The sequence below is a fragment of the Macaca fascicularis genome, chromosome 2 (genome assembly GCF_037993035.2).
Source record: "Macaca fascicularis isolate 582-1 chromosome 2, T2T-MFA8v1.1".
NCBI classification, from domain to species: domain Eukaryota; kingdom Metazoa; phylum Chordata; class Mammalia; order Primates; family Cercopithecidae; genus Macaca; species Macaca fascicularis.
The window spans coordinates 184,233,135-184,258,983 of record NC_088376.1 but is presented as its reverse complement, the minus strand read 5'-3'; the positions used below and the strand labels follow the sequence as shown (position 1 = coordinate 184,258,983).

The following is a 25,849-nucleotide window of genomic DNA, read 5'->3' as shown; positions in this document are numbered from 1 at the left end:
GAGTCTTTTGTAAGGATAGGAGCCCTGGTGGTATGCTGGTGGCTTGTTGACCTTTACCCCTGCATATTCTGTGTAGTTGGAGTCAGGTAGCCCAGTGTCAGACTGGGAACTCCAGGCCAGCATGGATGCAGGGAGGCACCTGGGCCCAGGGCAAGGCAGCCCCTTGTCTTGACAGAAGATTGGCCTACAGCCTTCATCGGAGGGAGAGGATTAGACTAGATACCATCTATAGATACTCACCCTCTACTCCTACGCAGGTTATCTCATGGGAACAGTTGTTATTTCGATCCTGTCTGTTCTTAGCCATGCCTTCCCCAGTGCCCAGCCTTGCTTAGCATTCCTAGTGGAGATGGAGCCAGCTTTAGGAGGTGTAGCCTCTGATCTGAATTGAACTGACCCTGAGGTTACGGAAAGGGCAAGCAAGCTGAGAGCGTGAGAATTGCCCCCTGCTATGGCGCATTCATGGGATGATTTGGGGAGGATAATGGCAATAATACCCTGAGAGGAAAGGGTTTTGAATATTCAGCAGCTCCCATCTCAGCCATACTACATGGCCCCACAGCAGAGAGCCTTTGATAAAGTTGGCTTTCTAGAGTAGGGATTGAGGTCAAACTTGCTTGTAAAAGCATCTAGAGTTATGTTACTTTCTTATTTAGAAACAGAGAGCCCAGGACCATGAGGCTTCCGCCTGCTGGACAGCAAGGACCTCCAGCAGCCTCTCAGCTGTTTCCCAGTCACTTTCAGAAGCAAGGCTGCTATAGCTAATTGATGTATGAAAGATGTAATTGCAGCCATTGATAGGGAAAATATCAGCAATATGATGCACTTGGAAGCTCAGAAAAAAATCAAAGGCTACACAGACAACATGACTGTCACAGTAGCCAGATCTGAATATAAAATCTAGTCTCTTCTGGTGACGGAGGAAAGGAAGTGTCATCCATACAAGATGAATTTACACTCTGAACCCCAGGAGGTCCTGCACATAGGAAGTGCCTGCAATCCAAATACTGTGCTCTTTACTGCCTCTCCTGCTTCCAGCACTTTCCCTGGGGTCATCCAAACCAGTACAGCAACCCGGCTGGCCTCTCTTCTTCTGAAAACATCTCCAATTTTAACAACACCTTGACATAACATACTGCTGGTATTTCAAAAACTGCTGCCAGCAGGGAGGAGGCCAATGGCGTGCCCAGAGCTCATGTTCAGCCTCCAAGTGGCCTCATCATCAACGAAGAATCTGAAATTTACAAGATGCTTCAGGAGAAACAGGAGTTGAACGAACCCCTGAAACAGTCCACCTCTTTCCTGATTTTGCAGGAAATCCTGGAGTCTGAGATAAAAAGGCATCTCAGCAACCCTCATGATTCAGAAGTGTTAAGATTCCCGACCCCGAAGTGGCTGCATCAATTGGAAATGCTCAGAATGTGCCCGTGTGTGACAAATGTGGTCCTGGCATTGTAGGCGTGTTTGTAAAGCTGTGGAGACCATCATCCCCTCCCTGAAAGTTACGTGTGCACTGATTGTGGCATTCACCCAAAAGAGAAGGGCTTTTTTTTTTTTTCTTTTCTCCATCGAATCTACTGGGAAGAGCATGCCCAGGAGCAAGTCACACCACCTAAGGGTATGATGTGGTCATCATGTTCCCCAAGTGATTCAGCAGACCCGCACTGACCACTGTTCTCCAGCCAGCCTCTGCTGCAGCTTGTTCTCTAAATGTTCTGGCCTTGTCTCTTGAAAGTTCTGTACTTACCTTTTTTTTCCCCCTTACCTTGGTTTTATCCCTGCTTATTGAACCTTGAGTCCCCTGTCTTGGTTAACTGACTCACCCTGACTATGTGGTGCTCGCCCACTTTTACAATGAATGGCAAACTGTTTTTGTTTGGCGTCCCCTTGCTGGCAACACTATGTACCTTCCTCCCCTCAGTTCTTCTCTGCTGCAAATGGACATCAGCCACATTTGAACCAAATCAAATATAATATGTCTGACATTGATTTCATTTTTGCTCAATCTGTAGACTCCCAGAAAAAAGAAATAAAAAAATGAAAACAAAGAGAATTTAAATGAGCAAACAGACCCTTCTGGAACCCACTGTGACATGAGATGTGTCCACAGTGCAAGGTTTCAGGCACACACTGAAGGAGCATCCGCTGGATAGTCCTCCCCGCCCCCAAGTCCTTACCAACCTGTGCCACTGGTGCTTATTTTTCTGACTGATTAGGTAGACACTGATTTACGCATGACTCTTTTAATATTTGAGAGCCTAGAGCTTCCAATTAAAATATGCTAAAAGTATTTTTTAAATGTTACAGTGTTCAACCTTATAATCAGATAAACTGTACTACTCAAAAAAAGGTAAATTTAATGAATATAGGAGTGTGTACACCATTTCCTGTTTACCTGATAAAGCCAATGCTTGGCTCTTTTAAACAGTGTCTGAATTCTTGCATTCTCCATGTTTCCGTGTTGCACAGTGTTTGTACAGTTTTGCTACTCATTATTTCCTAAAAGCCTTAAGGTCTTGAGTTCATCTGGTCTGCCGATTTCATGGGTCTTAGGGAAACCGTGTTCTCTTTGGACTTTCCATGCCATGAGGGCCCTGGAAGGACAGCCTCAACAACTTTCCCTTCTGTAGTTTTATTCCTAGAGGGCAAGGACACAGTCTATTTTGTCATTTCTCCAGGCCTGCCTGGGTGGGGGTTAGAGCTGGGAGACAGATGGACCAGCAACATGGAGTTCCCCTTTGTGTTCTACTTTAAAGCTCTTTGCCAGGAACCCTGCATGAACTTTTAGTTTGTATTAGTTAAGCTCCAAGGACCAGTCCATGTTGGGGAAATTGAAGTGAGCATGGGCAGGGTACCCAAAACTGCACTTTTCTCACCAGATTCCAAACTGTCCATCCACATTTATGCAGCAGAGAGCCAGAGGTAGTATATTCGAGGAGTGGGTGATGCTGGCAAAAAATGTAGACCTACATAATGTAAAACACACATGCAGAGTCCTATATGGAGGGGTGTTTCAGTCTCAAGTTCTGGATCCACATGCTAGTTCCACTTTGGAGTATGACTTTAAAATATTACATAATAGATTTCTGAACCTCCTTCTTCATTTGTATAATGGGAATATCAGGCTTACTTATCTCAGTAGGTGGCTATGAGAATCAAATGAGAGAACGTGTATGGGCTGATACTAGTTGCGTACAATGATATGCTCTTCCTGTAGAATGTTACTCATTGAATCTTGTATCTTTTTAATACAGCTCTAGACTTCTAAGTCGCGGTTGGTTCTTTTTCTACTTGCGCAACAAGTGGAATGTGGCACTGGGTTTCTGACAGTACGCGTGGATTCTTGGAACCAGTTTTGTAAAAGATGGCTCAATCTCTCTTGTCCATCTGTCCAACAGCATACCCTGTAAAAAGTGTGTGGTGGTTGGTAATGGAGGAGTTTTGAAGAATAAGACATTAGGAGAAAAAATCGACTCCTATGATGTAATAATAAGGTAAATATATTTTCTATTTGCTACCCTAGAATTATTTCAAAAGAATATGGTTTCTTACCTTAATACAGCTGTGTTTTAAAAGGAAGGGGAGATGTTTCCATTTGTTAGTGTATTTTATTGCACAACCTTCTCTCTTGGTTGTTGGCTAGAGTTAGGCCTAGATTTCAGGCTACTCATTTAGCAAATATTTGTTAAGTTTCTTAGTATGCCAGCATGCTTCTAGCCACAGGAGAGATAGCAGTGGATAAGAGCAATGTTTGTGCTCCCTGTGGAGGGAAGAAAACGAGTAATTAAATATATAAAAATTACAAATGCCATACATAATTTAAAAAGGATATAATAGAGAATCTTTGAATGGCTCCTTTGTAATGAGTGACCACTTTGAGAAAGAGACGTCTAAGCAGGGCCCAAGTGACCACGGAGCAATAGCCATACGAAGATGATGGTAGAGCAGTCAGGGCAGAAAGGATGTTTGCTGCAGGGCCTCAGGGGGAGATGATCCTGAGTTTGAGAGGAGCAGCACAAAAACCCAGGGAGGCTGGAAAGTAGCAGGCATGCGGAGAGTGGTGCAATCGGAAGCTGAAGCGGTGAGCAAAGATCAGGCTGCAGAGGACTTTGTAAGCTAGGATTCGAAACTTGGATTTTAAGTACGACAGGAAGCTTTTTAAGGGTTTTAAGCAAGGGAACAATGCAATCTGGTCATCTCTTAAATATTCTGGCTGTGGCATGGACAATGGAAGGTGAGGGACAAGGGTGGAAATGAAGAGGCCAATTAGGTTGCTGCATTCGGGTATAATATGATGGTGGCTTGGGGCAGGGTTGTCATAGGAGAGGAAGAGATGTGGACTGACTGCAGATGTGTTTTAGACATAGAGTTTTCAGGATTTGTTGTGGTATTAGATGTGAAGAGTAATGAGAATAAAGAAATCAAGGATACTTCCTACTGTGTTTTCAGCTTAGGAGATTGACTGGAGAGTGGTATCATTAAGTTGGGGAAGACTGGTATAGGAGCAGGTTTAGAGGAAAACCATGATATGAACATGTTAGATTTGAGATGCTTATTAGATTTGCAGTGGGTAAGTTGAGTAGGCAGTTGGATAAACAGGTTAAAATCTTGATGGCGTGTGGCCTATAAGCTGTATTTAAACCACGGACTGGGTGAGATTTCTCAAGGAGAGACTGAGAGAGAGAAGAGAGTGAGGACTGAGCCTTGGAGAACTCAAAGTATAGACGTTGAGCAAAGAAAAAGGAATGTGTAAAGGAGATGAAGAGGATCCACCAGTGAGGTAAGAAGAAAATCAGGAGAAAGTGATCACAGAAGCCAAGAGAGCAAAGTGTTTCAGGACAGGAGTGACCAACTGTGTCCCAGTGCTGGTGAGAGGTCATGCAAGATAAGGACAGAGTGGTGACCATTGGACTGGTGACCTGAAGCTCATTGACACTCCTGAAAAAAGCAGGCTTTGAGGCATGATGTGGCAAGAAGTTCGGCTGGAATAGGTTGAAGAGGGAATGCAGAGAATGCACACCTGAATGTACAGATGAAAATGTAGAGAAACCAATGTAGTCCAAAAATTTTGCTTCAAAGAGGAGTTGAGAAATCAGATGGCAGTTAGAGATGGTTATGCAGTCAGGGGAGATTTTTTTTGCTTTCTTCTTTTGAAAAGATTGGAGGCTCTATAGCATATTGGTTAACTGGTGGAAATGAGAAAGAGATCGGTCTGGTAAAAGAGAGGGGAGGGGGTTCAGAATACAAGTGTGGTTAATGTTTTCTAATGGAAAGGAGAGCCAGAATTGTGGTTACAACTACCAAGAGTCCCTCTGATGTAGTGAGGGGAAAATACGGCCCTTTCTATCTCTATTTTTTTAGTGAAAGGTTGAGATAAGGTCATCATCTGGGGTGTGTGTGTGTGTGTGTGTGTGTGTGTGTGTGTTAGGAGTAGCTGTGAATAGTTTAAAGAATGGCAAAGTTAGCATACTGAGGCAATACATTAGGATGGTTTGGCAGTATTGGGGGTTTTGTGGGCTTACAAGCTGCCTAGGGTTTCTGCATGGTGAAGTCACCTTATTTTCTGTTTACTATCCATTTTGAGGAAGCTGTGATAATTTACCTACAAAACAATTTTAGAGCAATCACAGGTTTCTCTACCCATAATTGTCTAAATCTGATAATTTAGAGCCACAGGAAGCCCTTACAGGAAAATGCCACGGGTACAATATTTTGAAAGTCATCTCAAGTGTTATTAAGTCTGTTCGTCTTATATTACATAGAGTCAGTGGCAAAGGGCAAAACAGTATTTATCCTCCTTGGGGACACTGTTTTGGAAACAGCATTTCTTTTTTTATAGCATTCCTTCATAATGTGTACATAAATAGTGCATGTCCAACCTTGACTTTCAGCATACACAAACTCAACAGTAGATCCTTTGTGGTTCTTTAGTTTACTCTAGCAATAGACATTCATTTGGTTGTGCTTGAATATAATATAGCAAATTTATATTGTTACCTTGATTTCAGAGTACAACAATTTTGATGGGTCTTTAAACCAACTGAAATGTGATTCTTCTTACCTGTTAGTCACACACATCCATGTGCTATATGACTGTGTGGCTTTGAGCAAGTAATTTTCTCTCCAGGGGCTTGTCCTCCAAGGTCTCTTTCAACTCTGGTATCCTGGGGCTCTGGGTTCCCATTTTTTTAATTTAGTCTTCAGTTCCCCTGGAGGGAAGACTGAATTATCATTGGCTCCACAATTAATTTTCAAATACAAATGAGTATTTCTGCCTTTGATCAACCAATGATTTAATGAAAAGGAATGATCCTCTTGGCCATTATGTGTGAAAGATTGATCTGTTGCTTTGTGGCTTCAGAGTGCAGGAGAAAGGCTGATGTTTGTCCAACTCTGAAACCTCTGAGAACTGTGATGGAAATGGCACATACTGCACTTGGTCTACATATCTTGTATGTTTTACTATCCACAGAATGAATAATGGTCCTGTTTTAGGACACGAAGAAGAAGTTGGGAGAAGGACAACCTTCCGACTTTTTTATCCAGAATCTGTTTTTTCAGATCCCATTCACAATGACCCTAATACGACAGTGATTCTCACTGCTTTTAAGCCACATGATTTAAGGTGGCTGTTGGAATTGTTGATGGGTGACAAAATAGTAAGTAGGCAAAATTGTTCTGCCTTCAGATTACCTGTAGTGCTTTTTTTCCTTAAAAAACAGACAGCCACACTGTTCTATTCTCTATATTCTTACTTTCAGAACACTAATGGTTTTTGGAAGAAACCAGCCTTAAACCTGATTTATAAACCTTATCAAATCCGAATATTAGATCCTTTCATTATTAGAACAGCAGCTTATGAACTGCTTCATTTTCCAAAAGTGTTTCCCAAAAATCAGGTATGTATTTATCTCTGCATGGTTTCAAACTACAGATCTGGCTGAGGGTAGGATAGAGGGTCCTGGGAACTCTCAAAAAAAAAAAAAAAAAAATCATCTCATGAGATGATTTCTGAGGGTCATCTCTGAGTTAGTGAAAGTAGTTATCTGTGGATATTATCTTTATGTTTTTCATTTATGTTGCAAGGAAATATAATTTTAAGTTGGGTTTTTTCCTGCCCTTGTAGGGCCTTCCTGGGGTCTCTTTGCGCATGCTCAAACAGTTTTTCTTTCATAACTCTGTCTTCAGTGTTCTGCAGTGAGGAGAGTCTGACTGGGTGGGCTGACGGGCAGGCTTGTGCTCAGAGTAGCTGGCCTGGCTTCAGGACAAGTGCATGGCTTTGCAAGCTGAAAAGAACTGTCTGAGATGCTCTGATAAAAATATCACAGGAAAGCCAGAGGAAAGGTGAGGAAGGACAATAAAGTAGTCCAGAAACATTTCTGTGGTCAGAGGAAATGTTGGCACTGAATTCTCAAGAAATGGCAGTTACAGCCGTATTGAAAGAGTTCTTGAAACTTCAAATTGAAATCTCGTTGACTTTCACTCCTGTTTGCCTACTTTCCCTAGAAAACAATACTCTAGACCCATACGGTGGCAGATATATTTTTCCCTGGAAGCTTGAGTAACTGTATAACATGATACCTTGGTTGAAATGAGTTTTTTCCCCCTTTTTAAAGTAGGGAAAAATCCAAAGAAATAAATATATATCATGTATTTTCATGATGTATATTTAGCATGATAAAAATCGTGATTAAGAAATTCAAAAGTGTTATATGCTGAAAACAAATAAGTTAGTGTTGCACACTGAAAATAATATTAAAAATCAAAAAGGAAGTCACCATTCTTTTCTCTTCCCTCTGTAACCCATGTAATCTCTGAAGCTTTTCTACCTTTTATGTGCTTCCAGACTATTTGCTATGCATTCATAAACACACACCCTTTTTGTTTGTTCAGTATAATTATGATTATACCATGGGTATTGTTATTTTCTTTTTTCCCTTTATTTAACTCTTCCCCTATTTATAGACACTCAGATATATCCAACATTTTCTTCTCTTTAAATAATGTAGTAGTACATGTGTTTATAGGGGTTTTCTGACCATTTGTCGCATTTCTGTAGGATAGACTGCTGGAAGTGGAATGCTCAAGTCAAAAAGCATCCGTGTTTTGATTTTAAAGCTGACTTCTTAGTAATTTTGAGGGTAAAGGACAGCTTCTGAATGTGTGTTTTGTGACTTTTCAGTTCCTATCTTTCTAAGTGAAGTATGATCAGGTACATCTCTTGCTTCTTCATTTTAGGTAATATCTTTAATTCCAAAAGCACAGGAAGACCCTGAACATACTTAGTGATAACATTAGAACAAACTGTAGCTACATCAAAGTCCCAGTAGGACATGGTGTCCCAGAAACCAAATGCAGTATTTCAAGAGAAGTCAGCCATATCGGATGCTGTCCAGAGGTTGAACGTAAATAATAAACCCTGGTTTCAGAAACGTGGAGGTCATATTGGTGATATATATTGACAACAAGAAAGAAGGAAAAAGCCTGCTTAAATTAGGTTGAAGAGAACCTGGGACATGAGCAAGCAGCAACAAATCTTTAGTGGACTTTTTGCTAGAACAAGGATCAGAGAAATGAAGCAGTAGTTGGAAGATGATACAGGATTGAAGAAGCGTGTTTTGTTCTTTTTTGGTCTGTGTATATGCTGAAGGGAGCGGTTCAGCAGAAAGAAACACTGATGATGAGGGGAGAAAGTAAATAAGTACAGAAGTAAAATTGTTGAGAAGTGATATGGGATAAAATATAGACTAGTGAAAAGTTGCTGAAGTTACATCTCATCCATTATAGGAGAATAAGCACTGCAAATGTGAGTAAAGATACAGGTAAGATGGTAGATTTGGAGTTCAGATGATGAAGTCATTCTTTTGACTGCTTTTGTTTCCTTAAAAAATAGAGATTAAATAGTCAAATTAGGAAGGAGAGTAGGGCTGTTGGAGGATACAAAGTTATACATTCTCATCTTGGAGAGTAGGAATGGAAATTTACTAGTCAAACGTAACTGGATTGCTGGGCATACTTAATGCCTGTTTGAGAGTTGGGTCATAAGCATATTTTTCTGCTGCCCTATTCTGTTGCTGGGGTGTGGGTACAGGTTGACTGCAGTGCTTATTCCTCTTCTGAGAGTTTTGTCAGGCGGTAATATAGGTTCTGTGAGTGATGGCTGCAGAAGAGCTGGTCTACATAAAGGAGTGGTTATAAAGACGGATGAAGGACTCTTTTTTTTTTTTTTTTCTGAGACGGAGTCTCACTCTGTCGCCCAGGCTGGAGTGCGGTGGCGCAATCTCGGATCACTGCAAGCTCCGTCTCCCGGGTTTACGCCATTCTCCTGCCTCAGCCTCCCGAGTAGCTGGGACTATAGGCGCCGCCACCTCGCCCGGCTGATTTTTTGTATTCTTAGTAGAGACGGGGTTTCACCGTGTTAGCCAGGATGGTCTCGATCTCCTGGCCCTGTGATCCGCCCGCCTCCCAAAGTGCTGGGATTACAGGCGTGAGTCACCGCGCCCGGCCGAAGGACTCTTAAGATGTGAAGAAAGGAAGTAGAAGACATTAAAAGGGGCAAGGAGAAGGAAAAAGTAATGGGATCACTGAGGCTGAATGACTTCTAGGTTACAGTGGTACACAGGATAAAGAAAAGTTTATGCTGAAGGCAGTTAACACTTTCAGACAAGTTTGCCTCCTGGAGTTGATTTGATTTGATTGTGCTTCTTCGATTTTTTTTTCTTTTCCTCAAAATCATACTAAGTCATATGTAATTTCAATGGGAACCATAAGAAACACTTTATTGAAAGCGTTATATAAAAAGCTTACGATATATCTTATTTTTTGCTTTGAAGCCCATCTCAGTGAAAATTACAATTTCTGGAAGCCAAGACCCTCTTGTCAAATATCTGTCAGACTGGTTTTCAAGATATATGTAAGACAAGGAAAAGAGGATGCTTGGTTTTTCTTTCTAAAAAACTAATGGTGCAGTTGAGATTGTGATATTGCTATGTTTGCATTTGGAATATTTATTTTCTAGTCAGATACTATTACAATTTGTCATTGAAGTGCTTGATTAGCCTTTCCCTAGAGTTAAATGGTGAGTATAAAATATAGCTATTCAAAGGCGAATTTATATGAAGTCTTTTATCATGATTCCATCCATTTGCAAATTAAGCTGTCCTTAAAATTCATACATGTTCAAAATTCCCAGGCTTTGCTTTTGCTGTAAGAGGCCTGACTCATCATGTTTTTGTATTTTTTAAAACAATACAGCAACATTCTCTTCCTTAAGCCTCACAGTATTCTTTCATTTGATAGTTGTCCTCTGGGCTAATACCGCAGCTATATTTTATTTTAAAGACTTCCTAAGATTTCAGTCACAGTTTATATATTTTTTAGAGTTAAGGTATATATGCATACTCTTTGGGGCTTGAGCCTTATATGAGAGCTTAATTATTTTTCTCCTTATTAAATGTTTAGAAATCCCTGTTTTATATGATTCGGCCAACTAAATATGCTTTGCAAACAAGTAGCTCCTTTTGCTTAAAATTTTTTTTTTCGTTCTCTCCCCCAGAAACCTAAACACCCAACAACAGGAATTATTGCTATCACATTGGCATTTTACATATGTCACGAAGTTCACCTAGCTGGTTTTAAATACAACTTTTCTGACCTCAAGAGTCCTTTGCACTACTATGGGAATGCCACCATGTCTTTGATGAATAAGGTAATATACTTTAGGTAATATACATATGCTTTGGACTAATCCTTGAGGGATGGAAATCCCATATTTTCTCTTCTCACACTCATTACTGAGGGACCAGGTTTTGAGTGGTTGAGGGCTTGATGGGGATTACAGGGCTACCAAGGGCTGCAACTAGAACTCATGTACAGGATCATTTTACTACAGCATCAAATCCCAATTTATGGGCCTCATGGTTATTGCCAAGTGTCATCAAATCCATATAAGTACAGAACCTTACTTTAGATATTCTATCATATTTGCACTATGGAAATTCAGCCAACCTGCTGTGTTTGAGATATTACAAATTCACCTTGCATTGCTATGCTTAATTATTCTCAGTTGTTTATAAGTAGACAAGATGATCTAGAATATTTTAACCCTACAAGAGAATCTTCATGGTCAAAAAGGTTACAAACCTTCATACTGGATCACACTTCTCTTGAATAGGGATTAATAGTGAGGATTTGTATTTTGTTTTTTAACAATTTTGCTTTAATTTTTTTTCTTTTTTTTTGAGACAGTCTCACTGTTTTGCCCAGGCTGGAGTGCAGTGGCACAATCTCAGCTCACTGCAACCTTTGCCTGCAGGTTCAAGTGATTCTCCTGCTTCAGTCTCCCTAGTTGCTGGGATAACAGGCACCCCCTCCACCATGCCCGGCTAATTTTTTTTTCTTTTTTTGTATTTTTGTAGAGACGAGTTTTTGCCATGTTGGCCCGGCTGGTCTCGAACTCCTGGCCTCATGTGATCTGCCCGCCTTAGCTTCCCAATGTGCTGGGATTACAGGCATGAGCTGCTGTGCCTGACTAAGGATTTGTATTTTACTTGACTGGGAAGGAGTTTCCTAGTTTTCTAATTCTAATGTAAATTAGTAGTGCATCACAAGTGATAGGATTAAAATGTTATCTGTATACTTTTAATATTGAAATATTACTTGATATAAAGTATAGGGATATATCTCATGAAATGAGTCCCCTTGAATCATCCCACTATAAGCTGAGGAAGTGGCATAAATCAAGTTAGATTTTAGTATTGTCTTTTGTACCTCATCCTCATCCTCTGTCCCCACCACGTAAGACAAGCACTTAAGTATTTCAAGAATTAGGTGCCCCAACAGACTTTGGATTAGGCTCATTTCTCCTCGGCCCTAAACTTTCCTGTAGCACTTGTGGTATTTCAAGTGTCACCTAAAAAGCAGAATATTAAAACAACTTCCTCAGGAAGAAAACTTAGATATTCATGTATAGAACAGTAATTTTTAACACATCTTAAACTGAACTAGGCATTATAAGTTTCTTATCTCCAGGCTGATTTTTTTGTTTGTTCTTAAACTGAGTTCTAGGGGCTTCTTCCATTAAAGTGAACAACTCAAAATTTTGGTCTCCAGATTTGTATTGTACCATGATTCGGTCTACCAGGGTTTGATATGAAGGAGTCTTACTTATGTGAGAGTTGAAGTGGAAAGAGTGGGCTGTAGGGAAAGCTTTTGCACAAGAACCAGCAAGGAAAGTAATTTAAAAGGCTATCAAAAGTTAAAAGTCCATGCAACTCGTTACTTAACATTCGAGTTCTTCATTCAGAACTTTTTAAATATGAAGTATTCCATTGGTACTGCTAACAACGTTGAGACTGGGAAAGATGGTAACTGCATTTTTCTTCTTTAGAACGCGTATCACAATGTGACTGCAGAGCAGCTCTTTTTGAAGGACATTATAGAAAAAAACCTGGTAATCAACTTGACTCAAGACTGACTCTACAGACTCGGAAGATGATGCTAACAGTGTTAGTTTTATTTTTGTACTGCAATTTTTAGTTTAAAATATGTTGGATGCACTCGTCAAATAATTATGTTTATTGTCTGTTGCTGCCTGGTGATTCATAACCACCAGCTTAATTTCTGTGAATACTGTATATTTAACTTATGAAAACCAAGAAAGGTTAAGATATCGGGAAAATAAGTTTTGATTGCATTGTTTTTAAAATAAGCTAGTTTTCTGAGGTGTTTTTACACGTCTTTTTATAGTAACTTCATCTTAGATTTTTGAAGGGATATGACTTCCTACTAAGGATTTAGTTTACCACAACAATTCTGACCGTAGTAAGACATTTTGAGAAGTATATTTGGCTACTGTAAACATGGCTTGTGGAAAATCACATGATGTGGCTTGATGTGGCAAGCTGAAACCGCTCGGCTCTGGAAATCTAAGTTCATACTGGTTTAAGCTCTCCCCTGACAACCCCAGAATTAAATGAACCATGATTGTGAAGAGTAATTTGGTACAATGAAGGCAGTGTTTTTAAGTTAAAGGAAATAGGCTAAACATAAAGTTCTAGCTAAGTAAATAACTAAAGAATACAATTACTAAAGTCTGATGGCTTTGTATTATTTTAAAGAAATGAAGTTTACCTTTATACAATGAAGCTAAGCTAGGCAAGCTCAAGAAGGAAAAAAAAATCTTGAACATTATTTTTTTTTGCCTGACTTATTAAATTTTGAAGGTTTTCCACTTGAAGTAAATTAGGAAAGGTACGTAAGATAACAGAACAAGTAAACGCTTAAGAAAAGTCAAGCTGAGGCCGGGCATGGTGGCTCACACCTGTAATCCTAACACTTTGGGAGGCTGAGCTGGATTGCCTGAACTCAGGAATTCAAGACCAGCCTGGCCAACATGGTGTGAAACCTCATCTCTACTAAAATACAAAAAAATTAGCTGGGCGTCATGGTACACACTATAGTCCCAGCTACTTGGGAGGCTGAGGCATGAGAATTGCTTGAGCCTGGTAGGCAGAGGTTGCAGTGAGCCGAGACTGCGCCACTACACTCCAGCCTCGGTGACAGTGAGACTGTCTTCCAAAAAAAATAGTGAAGTTGGCATTTTTGGATTTAAATGGTAAAAAAAGAAAATCTCATTTTCCCATGATTAAAGCTAATCTTCAGATGGAAAGCTTGCCTTGCTACCTAGGGTGCACCAGAGAATCTGATCCAATGCAAGCCAGTCAAGCCTACAAATGTGGTGAGGTAGTCTCCCTTCCTGTATTTTAATAAATGTAACCAAAGGCCATCTGGAGGTGGGGGAATGAGAGGTGAAGGAACAGAATAGAGGTTATAAGGATGGAACTAAAAGTTGTCAGAAGAGGTATGAGCTGAAGAAAGAATTACTCTCTTTTGAACAATAAATACAAATGGAAAACACTGGAAAACCATGGCTTGATTACTGACAACCAACCTGCCTCTCTAAAGAGGGTGTATAAAGGGTGAAATACATTAGATCGGGCTCAGAAACAGAATGCAGTACTTATAAAGCAGGATAAAGGGGAGAATAGTAGTAGCTGATTTAACCCAGATCAGACATTAATTATGGACTATGTCTATGAATACCAGCATATGTTTGCAGAGTGCCACAGTTTGATTCTTCTAACTTTGAGGTGCAAAAGGAAGGTACCAGAACTGGACTCACATGTAATCAATCAGTGTGATTTTCCCCTCATACCAACAGCTACAGGCTGCAGTGTGGCTGCTGAAGTTCAGTTGATATAAAGTGAATCAGGCTTCAAAAAGGATGGTGCTGTGGGTACACAAGGACATCAAGATGGGAACGATAGACACTGAGGACTGGGGTGGGGGGAGTGAGGGGAGGAGGAAGGGTAAGGGCTGAAAGACTATGTATTGGGTACTATGCTGACAACCTGGATGACAGGATCATTCATACCACAAACCTCAGTATCACACAATATACCCATCTAACAAACCTGCACATGTACCCTTAGAATCTAAAATAAAAGGTGAAATTACTTTTTTAAAAAAAGGATGGTGCTGGTCATAGAAAAAGTCAAAGTAAAAACCAATAGTGGCATTTTCAAATGTTGCTGGAAGCACAATATTGGCCATAAATGAGTGATGTTAAAATCGAAGAATCTGGCATTTTATAGTATAAGGAAAAGCTACAAACCTCAAGGTTGTTTTATTTAAACCAAATAATCTGAGCAAGACATATATACAATTTATTAAAAACAAATGAACACATTAAAATTTCACTATTTTACAATCTAAATTCTAGCAACATATACAAATACTGAGTGACTACAGTACATGCCGAGGTAAGAAAAGTACATTCTGGGAGAATATCACTGACGCTCAAACCATTTTTATTTCCAATATGTATTTCAATACATGTTTGTTTCCACTTTGCCCAGTGCCACCAAAAAAAAAAAAAAAAAAAAAAAAAAATCAAGTTGGATTACATGAGAATTGGTGCCACAGTGGACTTTAAAAGCATTTTAATAACCATCCAACTCTTAGATCTTGCAGTTTAGGGACTTCAAGTTCAGAACCAAAAAGCAGAGAATCGTCTCATCTGACATCATGTTTCTATAGACCTCTTGCTCTCTAGGTGACAATGCTGAGCCAGGGCAAAGGTGTTCAAGCTTTGTCACTTTCCACAGCTTTGTGGCCACATTCATATTTAGATAAGCTCGGATTCTGCTCCCCTCTTCTGGGGATGGGGAGAGGCAAGTGTATGTGTTGTCGTAATTACTGCATTAATTCTTCACTCGAACCATTTACATCAGTGAATAAACCCATTGTTCAATGCAAAGTGCAAACAGTGAAACGTGGACTTAAATAAACTGGACTAGACCCAGCACATACAACAGGATCTATTTAGATTTACAGCATTTAATAAAGTATAAGTCAGAATTCACAATATCTTAAACTGTGCTGTTTCCTAAGATCAAGTAACAGCCAAGTCAGTGTAATTTTATGAAACCTGTAATGGCCACATTTGTTGTGTCTCTGATGTATTTCTATAACTGTATTAATAAGAAAAAACTTAATCCAATACACCAGTGACTTTAAGTCTTAAATGTTGCAAGCAAAGGATAAAAATACAAGGGAATTTTGTCAGATACAGTTACTTTCACATTTTCAGTTGTTACTTGATTGTCTCCAAAGCTATATATGTATCAGATATAAATGTAGTAAAAAAAAAAAAAAAAAAGAAAACCTCTACTATAAAAACCAATAAACTAAAAAGAAGTACAAAGCAGAAAAACCATTTGAATCAGGCTCAGCTCTTCATCTGGAAAGTAAAGTTTATATAAAAGTAGTAAAAACTAGATATTTTATAAAAATTATTGGTAGTTCAAGGACAGCACAGTGGCAATATGAATTGAGTTTTAAAATATGCATCATTTCAGAAACACTTGCCTCTTAAAAAAAAAAAAACCAAAACTAAACAACAACAAAAACCTCCAGGAAAAAACAATCAATCAGGTATACACAATTAACATAAGAATAGCAAACTTCTTTGGGAAAATGAAATAGTTACCAAAAACATCTCTCTTAAAGCTTCAAACAGGTATATTACTTGAGGAAAAGTATATTCTCTGTGTTAAGGATGAATTAAAAAAATCAACTGGTTTGCTCTCTTCCCACATGAAAAGGGATGACTGCGTTAATAATACATGTGCTTTACACATCCATGTATGTTTTCATAAAAGTCTAACATGTATGTCTTTTGTTTCAAACATTTTGAAACAAAATATGTATTGATTTTTCAATGAATGAAATTGCGCCTCAAAGTCCGGAGAAGGAAAAACCAGTGAAAATAAGGCCAACAAAACCATACCACAAAAGGGCAGGAAGCCTGCAGAAATAAACAGTGCTCTTTCTGAAGCCATGTTTTCGAATACTGATATAATTCATGGAAGCAAGAAAACAAACACTGTTCATCTTTATTCAAATTGAGTGAATTCTGGCAACAACATAATCTGGTGGCTCAGGCCAACAGAAGTGACTTGAACTTTATGGAAAAGTACTGTTCTACATTAAATCTACAGACAAAGGTTTATGGAAGAGGGAATGTCAGATTTATATATTTTTATCATATGGTGAACTGCTCATGTCATGTTGCCAGTCTGAAGGCTTTTAAAGATGGTTTTACATTGTTGGCTAATAAATTACAGAGGGTTTCAATTTTGCTGTGTCTAAAACTAGCTCTGGGCAGGTATGAACAAGTGGTGACATGGAAGCTGCCAGGAGGTATCAAAAACAAGGCATGAATATTCATTTGCTAGGAAGCTATAATGTCTGTTCCTAGGTGACATACAGGATTACTCAAACCTCTTACCACATAGACAAAGTGCACGATCATGCAGTCCTGAAAAATACACGTTAGGTTTATATTGTGTGTAATAGTTTATGGAAAACTGAAATGAAAAATTTTTTCTGACTAAAAATATAAAATACCTTGAGACTCAAGAAAAAAGTATATTTTGTGAATGTATAAAACCCAAAAGGACAAATTCTGGTTACTTTTTAAAGAGGTAATTTATATTACTTCTGAGTGAATAATTTTGCCTTTCACTGTGATAAATGTAAGTGGATCATGTTTACAGCACTCCCTTAGAAGCCTTCAACTTTTCATAACTCTCCTAGGAAAAATCCCATTGTAAATAAAGTTGGAGGTGGGAGAAGAATCTCCTTTAAAGCTTTCAAATCGTCAAGTTGTTCCTGTTTACACATAGAGGAGCATACTTAAAGACATGAAGGGATCTGAATTCATGAGACTAAGGCAAGCATCACTCATCAGAAATAAACATTTTACAAACACAAGAATGGGGCAAGCCACCAAGGGCCTCAAGTGGAACACGCAAGGACGAGACCAGGCCATATACTGTGAAGCATTAAAGCTCTAAAGAGTGTCACAAAGTGAAAAAGCAATCCCCCTGCTCATTACAAGTCAGAGAATCCCAGCTAGAGATCTTAAGATGGATAAGTGGATACGGCTGCAATCAAAACAATGCTTATATCAGTAATTATTTAAAAAAACATAATCCAGAAAAGAATATAGGAATAAAAGAGGAAATCATGATAGTACCCATCTTTCACAAACAAGACTAGAATTTCAAGCCATTAGGTATTTCAAGAACAGTACCGTGCGTTATTGCCAGTCAGGCTTACAGAGCCATCTCGAGTTCATTAATGTACCTGCAGCATTGGTAATAAATACTCTCAGTGATTTTTCATTTCTCTGAAGTGCATTATAGGGAGCTTTTTCTGTATTAAAAATAGTGTTCTACAGTAGTATCAAACAGGACATTTGAAATTTAACAGGCGAGCAGTAACTGTGCCACCATAACACCTTTAAAGCAAGATGGCAAGATTAGTAGTTTCCTGTACCTCAGTCACCACATTTTCCCCAACCACTTCAGTGACAGATATGTAATACATTCTATATATTACTACCACTAATAATTAAAAAAAAAAAAAAAAAAAGGCCATGTGCTTTAAAACGATGCTTTGTAAAAAGCAGCATCACCTTCAAAGGGTTTCTTTAAAAACATCACATTCCCCATCCCTTCCTGCTCCTGATACTTCCTGTGTGCTCTGTGGCACCTGGTACACCAATTCGTCTGGGGCAGGTGGACCTGGCTTCCCACCTTTCGGGGTATCATACTGGGCCTGGGCTGAGGAGCAGCTGTCAGTCCTGGAGAGAAGTGTATTGTAAGTTCCCACTAGCGGGGGCGGTTGGTTCCCCGTAGCTTTGAAAGTGGATGTGGAGGGCAGACCAGCTGAAGCTGAGGGGTGCCCTGACATGTCCATGATGATTGGGGTTGCATACTCAGGCCCCGTAATTGGGAGTGGTTCAGCATAGGCATGATAAACTTCCTGCCCTGGTGAGTTGTAAGGATCTAGGTCTGCATAGCCTGCTTCTTTTCCTTCTTCTGGTTTAAAGGTAGATCTCTGATGAAGTGTACCAACAATTCCTCCTACGAGTGGCTGAGCATACTCTGTGGGTATCACAAAACAACAGAGAAGTCATTTTACTAGTAAAGGGATTGCATAATTTAGGGTGGCGGCTGCAGACTACACCAAAAGCAAACATTCTTTAGGGTACTTTTGTTGCCATCAATACTTAATCTGCAAGAACTTCAAAAATTAAAATTAAACATACTGTCTAGTACTTCTCATAGTAACAATATACCAGAAAGTCTCATTCATGTAATGCTGCATAGTTTTCACATATGTTCTTTAGATTTACAGACAGAATATTTCTTTACTGAATATTTCCTTTCTGAATTATTTTCAGAATATTTCCTTGGAAAAGAAACATTCAATTACTGGAATAAAAATCTTGAAAAATAATTTCAGAGATTTTTTTCAAACATTAGGAAATATTTAAAATGAATACATACTAGGCTAACAGGATAAATACTGTAAAGCTTCCTCTGTCTTTCCTCTTCTCCTCTTAACATCTCAGGTCTCCCCACAAACCGAACAAGCAAAGCCTCAGTTAATGTACATAACGCCCAGCGTCTTTAGAAATGAGTGTCCCAACTTTACACACACAACATCCAAGACACAGAAATCACTCTCTAAGAGTCACCTTTTAAAAAGTGGTTCTACCTTTAGGAAACAATTAGCTTCTTAAACATGAAGGGGATCGAAGATACTGTAAATCCCAAAGCACTTTATAGCAAGCCTAAGCAGTTTCTCCCTGTGCCTGGTGCCAGAAGGCTGCAACATAGCTACCTGCAGAGCCAGCCTGCAGCACTGTGGTGACTTCTCTTGGACTCAGGTGATTAACTTCGCTGCTGCTATAGCGAACTGGGGTTTCCTCATGGTCCACTGCTTTTGCAGGAAGAAACTGCTTCATTCCTTTCCACCAACCTTCATTGTGACGGTAAGCCAAACAGACCATTAAATAAAAACCTGTATCTCAAACAGTAATATCAAGAGAGGAATCCTGTTGCATTTAAGCCATTTCTATAACAAATATCTCTATAAACTTGCCTTTATAACCAAACTTTTTTTTTTTTTGCTGTGATGGACTATCCAGCACCAAGCAGTACATGGTAGAAATCTCTACCAAACACGCAGGCAAATCACTGTTAGTGAAGTACAGCCGGATAGAGTATCTATTTTAGGGGTGGCTTTAATTACGTTTTTCCCAAAAAATATTTTCCAAGATCTACCCTGGGGCACTAGCTGCCCTTTTCCACCCTAGCCACAGCGGTGAACTCTCCTGGCTCCTAAGAGCTGATCCAGTAGTGAGATTGGGAAGTGAGAGACTGGTAGGGGGGCCCCTTTGGTGTCACTTGCAGCAATTCAGAAGATGACAACTCATCATGGGAGACCTCCCAATTCCTCAACTGCTGGACTCCACTTGGTGAATAACCATGGCAGAGGACAAACACACACTGGGTCCTGAAGACCACAGTCTTTTGTTTCTTACTCAGGGTTCACATGGGCCACAGAAAGCCAGTCTCCCTCATGAGAAACAGATACGCAGGAAAAACTATACAAGTTTTTCAGAAGAAAAAGAACAGAGCTTGTTATAAGAAATGTGTACTTTTCACTTCCTTACTTACGAACTACAAGAGATTTTGCAGAAGAGTAAAAACGGTGAGAACTGAAGAGTAATGCCATTGTTCTAACAGTGTCGGGGAGGTCACCTGGGCCTGAGAACGACTCTTTTCTCACTACTGCCCCCTGTAGGGGAGAGACGTCCCTCTGATGGAAATGAGATGCAAAGACCATGTGAGTTACCTGCCCGGTCCCAGTAAGGTAAGTCATAGGTGCCTTCAGTTTTTTTCTTTCTGGAAAAATACAGAAGTTAGCAAATAGAGTAAATTCACTGGTAAGACATTTATGAAACTACAGAACAAACACCAAAGTTAATAATTAGTCTAGAGTACATTTCTCTATTTGCTGATCTACCCAAGGGAGTCCTCCATTTCATCTGACTTTCAAAGTTGCTATGCTGAGGTTTATAAATCCTGGACTCTCAGGAAACAACCATCTTTTGCCATAGCTACCTTGTTACCTACCTATTACCCACTCAAAAGGGATAAAAGAAATGTAAAAATGCAAAGTCTGTCGATGAAAAGACTGAATCAAATCAAAGAATCACCTCTGATATGTGAGTTATTATAGGTAAATTACGCTAAGTCTGTTTTGGTTAATAAAAATAAATAAAGATATCAAAAATCAACTGAGTCATAAAATTCACAGATCTAAAAAACCCATCTTCTTCTGATTTTCTATTCTGCATTTTTTTTCTCCAACTTCTTGCTTTTCTTCTACAGTCTTTTTCCCTAGAGAAGTTTAAAGGGTCTCATACCCTTAATTGCATAGATCTGATTCCTCCAACCATCCCAGGATAAGTCAATGCTCCCACTAACAGTGACAAGTGGAGAGGGAAGAGAACATGACTCTCCAGGCCTGGGAGGCACTGAAATTCTCTTGGGGGAAGCGAGAGTCACGTATGCATCAAAGAAGATCCTCCTCAGTCCACCTCTCAGAATTGTAACTTCTCCTCCCCAGGAAAAATTTCCCTCCATTAAGAACTAGTATTTACCGAGTGCCCTTTAGAAAGAAAAACCAAGCAAATGAAATAACATTTTCTGATTCAAGGGTGTAAATCTAATTCAAATTAGTCTTTGCAAGCTAAGGAGAAAGCAGATATTATTCTAGTCTACAGATGAGGACAAGATGGCTATGCGAACTGCTCAAGGTCACAAATGCGGTTTTCATAAAAAGCCCAAGCCATGTGCTTTTCCTACTAGGAAACATTCTCCAGTATAAGACTATTTTTGATACTAAATGCATCCTCATTTTAAAGTGTAGCTATACTTACTTCATTATTTCAAAGTGCAGTATAAAATTTGTAGAAAAGATAGTAAGTGTTGAAGATGTTAATGAAAAACTTGAATGGAAAATAAAATATACTGATTAAACACCTTTCTCCCTGAAAATGCTCTAATCATCATATGATTTAGAAACAAAAAAATAAATAAATCATCTTTTCTAAATAGAAGTTAGACACCCTATATGCCTACGACAACACATTTAGGGCATGAATATTAGCCATAGGTTGTACTATAAAGGATTTTATATACTTTTTATAATCTCAAGTGACAAAGCTTCGGGTTACGTATTCATTACATATAAAGTGCTTAGAATGAGCTCTGGATTCAATAAACTGCAGCTGTTTTTATTATCATTCTCCTCCTCCCTATTTTCCACAGCACATTAATGGCATCTGCTCCTTTACTCCTTGTCATAAAGCCACTTATCAGTGATTTCGACTACATTCCTAACAGTAACTTCAATTCTCCAGCTCAGATCTTGTGTCCTTAACGCCAGGCGTGTGGTCGAATTGCCTCAGGAGTCTGGATATCCACAGGGTCCTTTCAACTCTATGCCAAACTGACCTCAGGCTCTGCCTGCCTACTGCCCCCTCAACAGCAGCACTCCTCAGTCCTCCCCACTATCCCAAACTGACCTCAGGCTCTGCCTGCCTACTGCCCCCTCTACAGCAGCACTCCTCAGTCCCCTTCACCCCGTGCTTTAGTAACAGTAGGTTATACTTTATTTATTATGTGTTCAGAGCAGCAGTGGGTAAGAGCATGATCTCTCAAGCCTGGTCCAAAACTCTGCTATGTTTCTCTGTTGTTTTTAGTATGTGGAAATTCATTCTGGATGCCCTCCTATACACACCACAAATACGGCAGAAACAATACAGAGTGTATTACATACACTCTGCTATGTAACAGCCGAGGGACCTTGGGCAAGTTCTTTATGTTGTGTCTCATTTTCTCCTGTAAAATGGGGATTATAGTACCTACTTCATAGATTGTTTTGAGGATTAAATGAATTAATACATGTATTTAGAATAATTATGTAGAATAGTGTCTAAGATTAGCATTCAATTTTCTTTTTTTTTTTTTTTTTTTTGAGACGGAGTCTTGCTCTGTCGCCCAGGCTGGAGTGCAGTGGCCGGATCTCGGCTCACTGCAAGCTCCGCCTCCCGGGTTCCCGCCATTCTCCTGCCTCAGCCTCCCGAGTAGCTGGGACTACAGGCGCCGCCACCTCGCCCGGCTAGTTTTTTGTATTTTTTAGTAGAGACGGGGTTTCACCATGGTAGCCAGGATGGTCCCGATCTCCTGACCTCGTGATCCGCCCGCCTTGGTCTCCCAAAGTGCTGGGATTACAGGCGTGAGCCACCGCGCCCGGCCTAGCATTCAATTTTCTATAAAAATTAGCTACTGCTGCTGCGGGCCTCATCACTATTACCACTGCTGTTGCTAAGTTCCTTAAATGCATCATGCTCTCTCCTCTTTGGCATTTCCTAAAGCTCTTTCCTTTCCCTACTGTTCTCATACTCACTCACTGTGTCTCTGCTCAGACAGCCTGCTCATGAAGGTGGGATCCGCCAGCTTCCTCCCATGGCATATATTCTATGGCTGGTGTTACAGCTGGGAGTTTTTTTTTTTGCGTTGCATCTGTTCCTAATCTGTAAGCTTTGGGGTTCATCACTGGAATCCCCAGCACATGGCTCAATACTTGGGACAGGGTAAGAGTCAAGTATTCAAATATTTGTTGAATGGCTGAACACATGAAGTCACTCTCATTCTCCACCAAACCTGTCCCTCCTGCTCTGTTATCTCAACTCATGACTGGTCTAAATGCACAAGCCAGAAACCTGATTCCTCCTGTATCACTTCTTCCTTACTAGACAACTAGTCATGCATCCTGTCGATGCTACTGGGAAACGTCTCCTCTTCAACTCTTCTCCCTTTCCTGGAATCAGCGTGTTATGTGCCTGCCCGCCCTAAGTGGTTTCCTAACTTATCTTGCTAAGTCTCTCAGCCTCCCTCCTCTTCAATCTACCTTCAAAACTGCCACCATCTTTGTACGATCAGCTGACAATATCACCTCTTTGCTTAACACTCAATGACTTTCCATCTATAGAATAAAATCTAAATTTCTCTCTTCCAGAAAAGCCTTTCCTGATCCAGGCCCAGACTGCACCTCTATGGTTACTTCTTAGGACTCTCCCATGCCAAATGTACATGTGATGACTCACTATTTTGCCTACATTCCGTATCTCTGTGCCTTCACTCAAACAATTCGCTCGGGTTGGGACATTCTGTACTGCTATGGTCTGAATATTTGCATCTCCCCAAAATTCGTATGTTGAAATCCTAATCCTCAAAGTGATGCTATTAGAAAGTGGGGCTTTGGTAAGTGATTAGGTCATGAAGGCAGAGTCCTCATGAATGGGATTAGTGCCCTTACAGGAGAGGCCTGAGAGAGCCTGTTGATCCCTTCTACCACGTGAGGATCGGGCAAGAAGGCACTGTCGATGAATGAGCCAGAAGGCAGGCCCTCCCTGGTCATCACATCTGCAGTGCTTTGATCTTGGACTTCTCAGCCTCCAGAATTGTGAGAAATCAATTCTATTATTTATAAGTCACCCAGGTTATGGTATTTTCTTATAGCAGCCCAAACAAAGACATCTACCTTCCTCTGCCTAGCCAACTGCAATTCCTTTAAGGCAAAGCAAGCTAAACTTAAGGATTCCCCTTTCCTGAAGAAAAAATTTCAGTTAATTCTCATGGTTCTCCTTAGTAAAACATAAATAACTCATCAAACCACATGACACAGTTTCTTGTTAGTCAACCCTGCTAAACACTTCAGAGAAAGGAATTGTGTCTCATTCTTTAAGTAAATGTAACTATCATGTGTCAGAAATTGTTCCTATTAATGTACATATCCCAGTGTATAATGCAGAACTGGATACAAAAAAGGTACTTAGTAACTGATTGTGGAACTGAACTGACTTATTTTTAATGGGAATAAAGGAGAAGCATGAAATTTTCATTCTAATAATTAGCTTAACTCTTACTCTCAAACAGGTAAACACTGTATGTAGTTCATATTCTATATTTAGCTTCTACTTCACATTTGGTGGTTTTGGGCTCAGGTGAACTAGTTATGTACAAACCTGTTTCTCCAGTGCCAGGCACACACTAATATGAGAATGAGAGTAGTGAGGACCATGACCAGCACAGGGACAAGAACTGCAGCCAGTGCTACATCTGAAGTTACAAAGACAAAAACAGACAAACAAAAGCCATATTAACACCAAAGGCAGAAATCACTAGGGAAAATTAACCACATCATCTTTCAACATTTTTCTACCTCACAGAAATACCATAAACATTATTTGTCAAGACTATGGCATGTGGTGGTAACTGCAGAATACAGTTTTTGCAGATACACAAAAGCTTGTTACACTATTCATTCCATCTGTGTATAGATTTGAAATTTTCCTAAGTTTTTAAATCACTAAAATAAAATTGAAAGACAAATGAAAAATTGGGAAAATATATTTTCTACATATGTGAAGAGTTACTGTAAATAATTATTATAATGTAGGGCATTACAAGTCAAATCCAAACATTTAAGAGAAAAATCAGTAGAGATTAACTAGCAGTACATTAAAAAATACAAGTAACCATTAAATATGTTAGCCTCACTAGAATTCAAAGAAATATAAGTTAAACACCCAACACAAAAAAAGTTAAAACAAGAACAAAATACTACTTTTGCTAATCAAAGTGGCAAATATTTAAAACAACAATGAATTGATGAAGAGGCTACTGGGAAACAGGTATTTTGTAATGGAAATATAAACTGATACTATCTCACTGATTGGCATTTTTGGGCAATATGTGCAAAAATCTATTGGCAATTCCATGCCTAGAATTTACTCTCAGAAACTAAAAAAAGATGCATCCTTAAAGATGTGCTCCCTGTTTCTGCATAAGAGTGAAAAATTGGAAATAATCCAAATGCCCAAAAATGAGAGGGAATAAATCATGGTATCCTCCTTACAAGAGAAAATAATCCAGCAATTGAAATGATGTTAAATCATAATGGCAAAGCATTCACATATATATGGGAAGGTAACAACATGGTGTTAAGAAAGTCAATTGGAAATGTGTGTGTGAACAGGTCAGAAGCCAGCACATGCTGGAACTGGGAGAGATTTCGGGATAATTTAATCCCCTAATTTCACTCCAGAGATAAGGAATTCTGGGCCCAGATATAGAAAATGATCTGCCTAAGGTCATTTGGGATAGTTTCTTCCTCTGTCCCTCAACCCCCTACTTGCCATGAAGATGACAATAGCAGCACCTGCTGATATTTACTGGGGGCTCAGAGCCGGACACTGCAATGAGTCTAATCTGCAGCATCTTCTTTATTCCTTAAAACAACTATATTCAAAAGAGAGAAAGAGGCTGAAGATATAGGAGAGGGAGAGGATAATCAG

The 25,849-nt window shown here is 39.5% G+C and overlaps 2 protein-coding genes across 29 annotated transcripts in view; one reads left to right on the top strand and one right to left on the bottom strand.

The window, feature by feature from the left end:
- ST3GAL6 (ST3 beta-galactoside alpha-2,3-sialyltransferase 6) overlaps positions 1–13,925 on the top strand; it is a 52,583-nt gene extending 38,658 nt beyond the window's left edge. For 18 of the 23 annotated variants that reach the window (XM_065539273.1, XM_005548329.3, XM_065539272.1 and 15 more), the window contains 5 exons: positions 3,399–3,494; positions 6,473–6,659; positions 6,762–6,899; positions 10,556–10,708; positions 12,389–13,925. In XM_065539273.1, coding sequence (XP_065395345.1) covers positions 6,474–6,659; positions 6,762–6,899; positions 10,556–10,708; positions 12,389–12,475 — 564 coding nt within the window. In that variant the 5' untranslated portion in view covers positions 3,399–3,494; position 6,473 and the 3' untranslated portion in view covers positions 12,476–13,925. Of the gene's footprint in view, positions 1–656; positions 1,619–3,254; positions 3,495–6,472; positions 6,660–6,761; positions 6,900–10,555; positions 10,709–12,388 lie in introns of those variants that run through there. The other 5 variants (XR_012431739.1, XR_012431741.1, XR_012431738.1 and 2 more) reach the window with 5 other exon arrangements.
- A 721-nt stretch (positions 13,926–14,646) lies between these two features.
- The window catches only part of DCBLD2 (discoidin, CUB and LCCL domain containing 2), a 92,716-nt gene continuing 81,513 nt past the window's right edge, over positions 14,647–25,849 (bottom strand). For 5 of the 6 annotated variants that reach the window (XM_005548335.5, XM_005548333.5, XM_074033623.1 and 2 more), the window contains 4 exons: positions 24,518–24,611; positions 20,275–20,324; positions 19,258–19,437; positions 14,647–18,515 (listed from right to left, as the gene is read on the bottom strand). In XM_005548335.5, coding sequence (XP_005548392.1) covers positions 18,046–18,515; positions 19,258–19,437; positions 20,275–20,324; positions 24,518–24,611 — 794 coding nt within the window. In that variant the 3' untranslated portion in view covers positions 14,647–18,045. The remainder of the gene's footprint in view (positions 18,516–19,257; positions 19,438–20,274; positions 20,325–24,517; positions 24,612–25,849) is intronic. The other variant, XM_005548334.5, reaches the window with a different exon arrangement.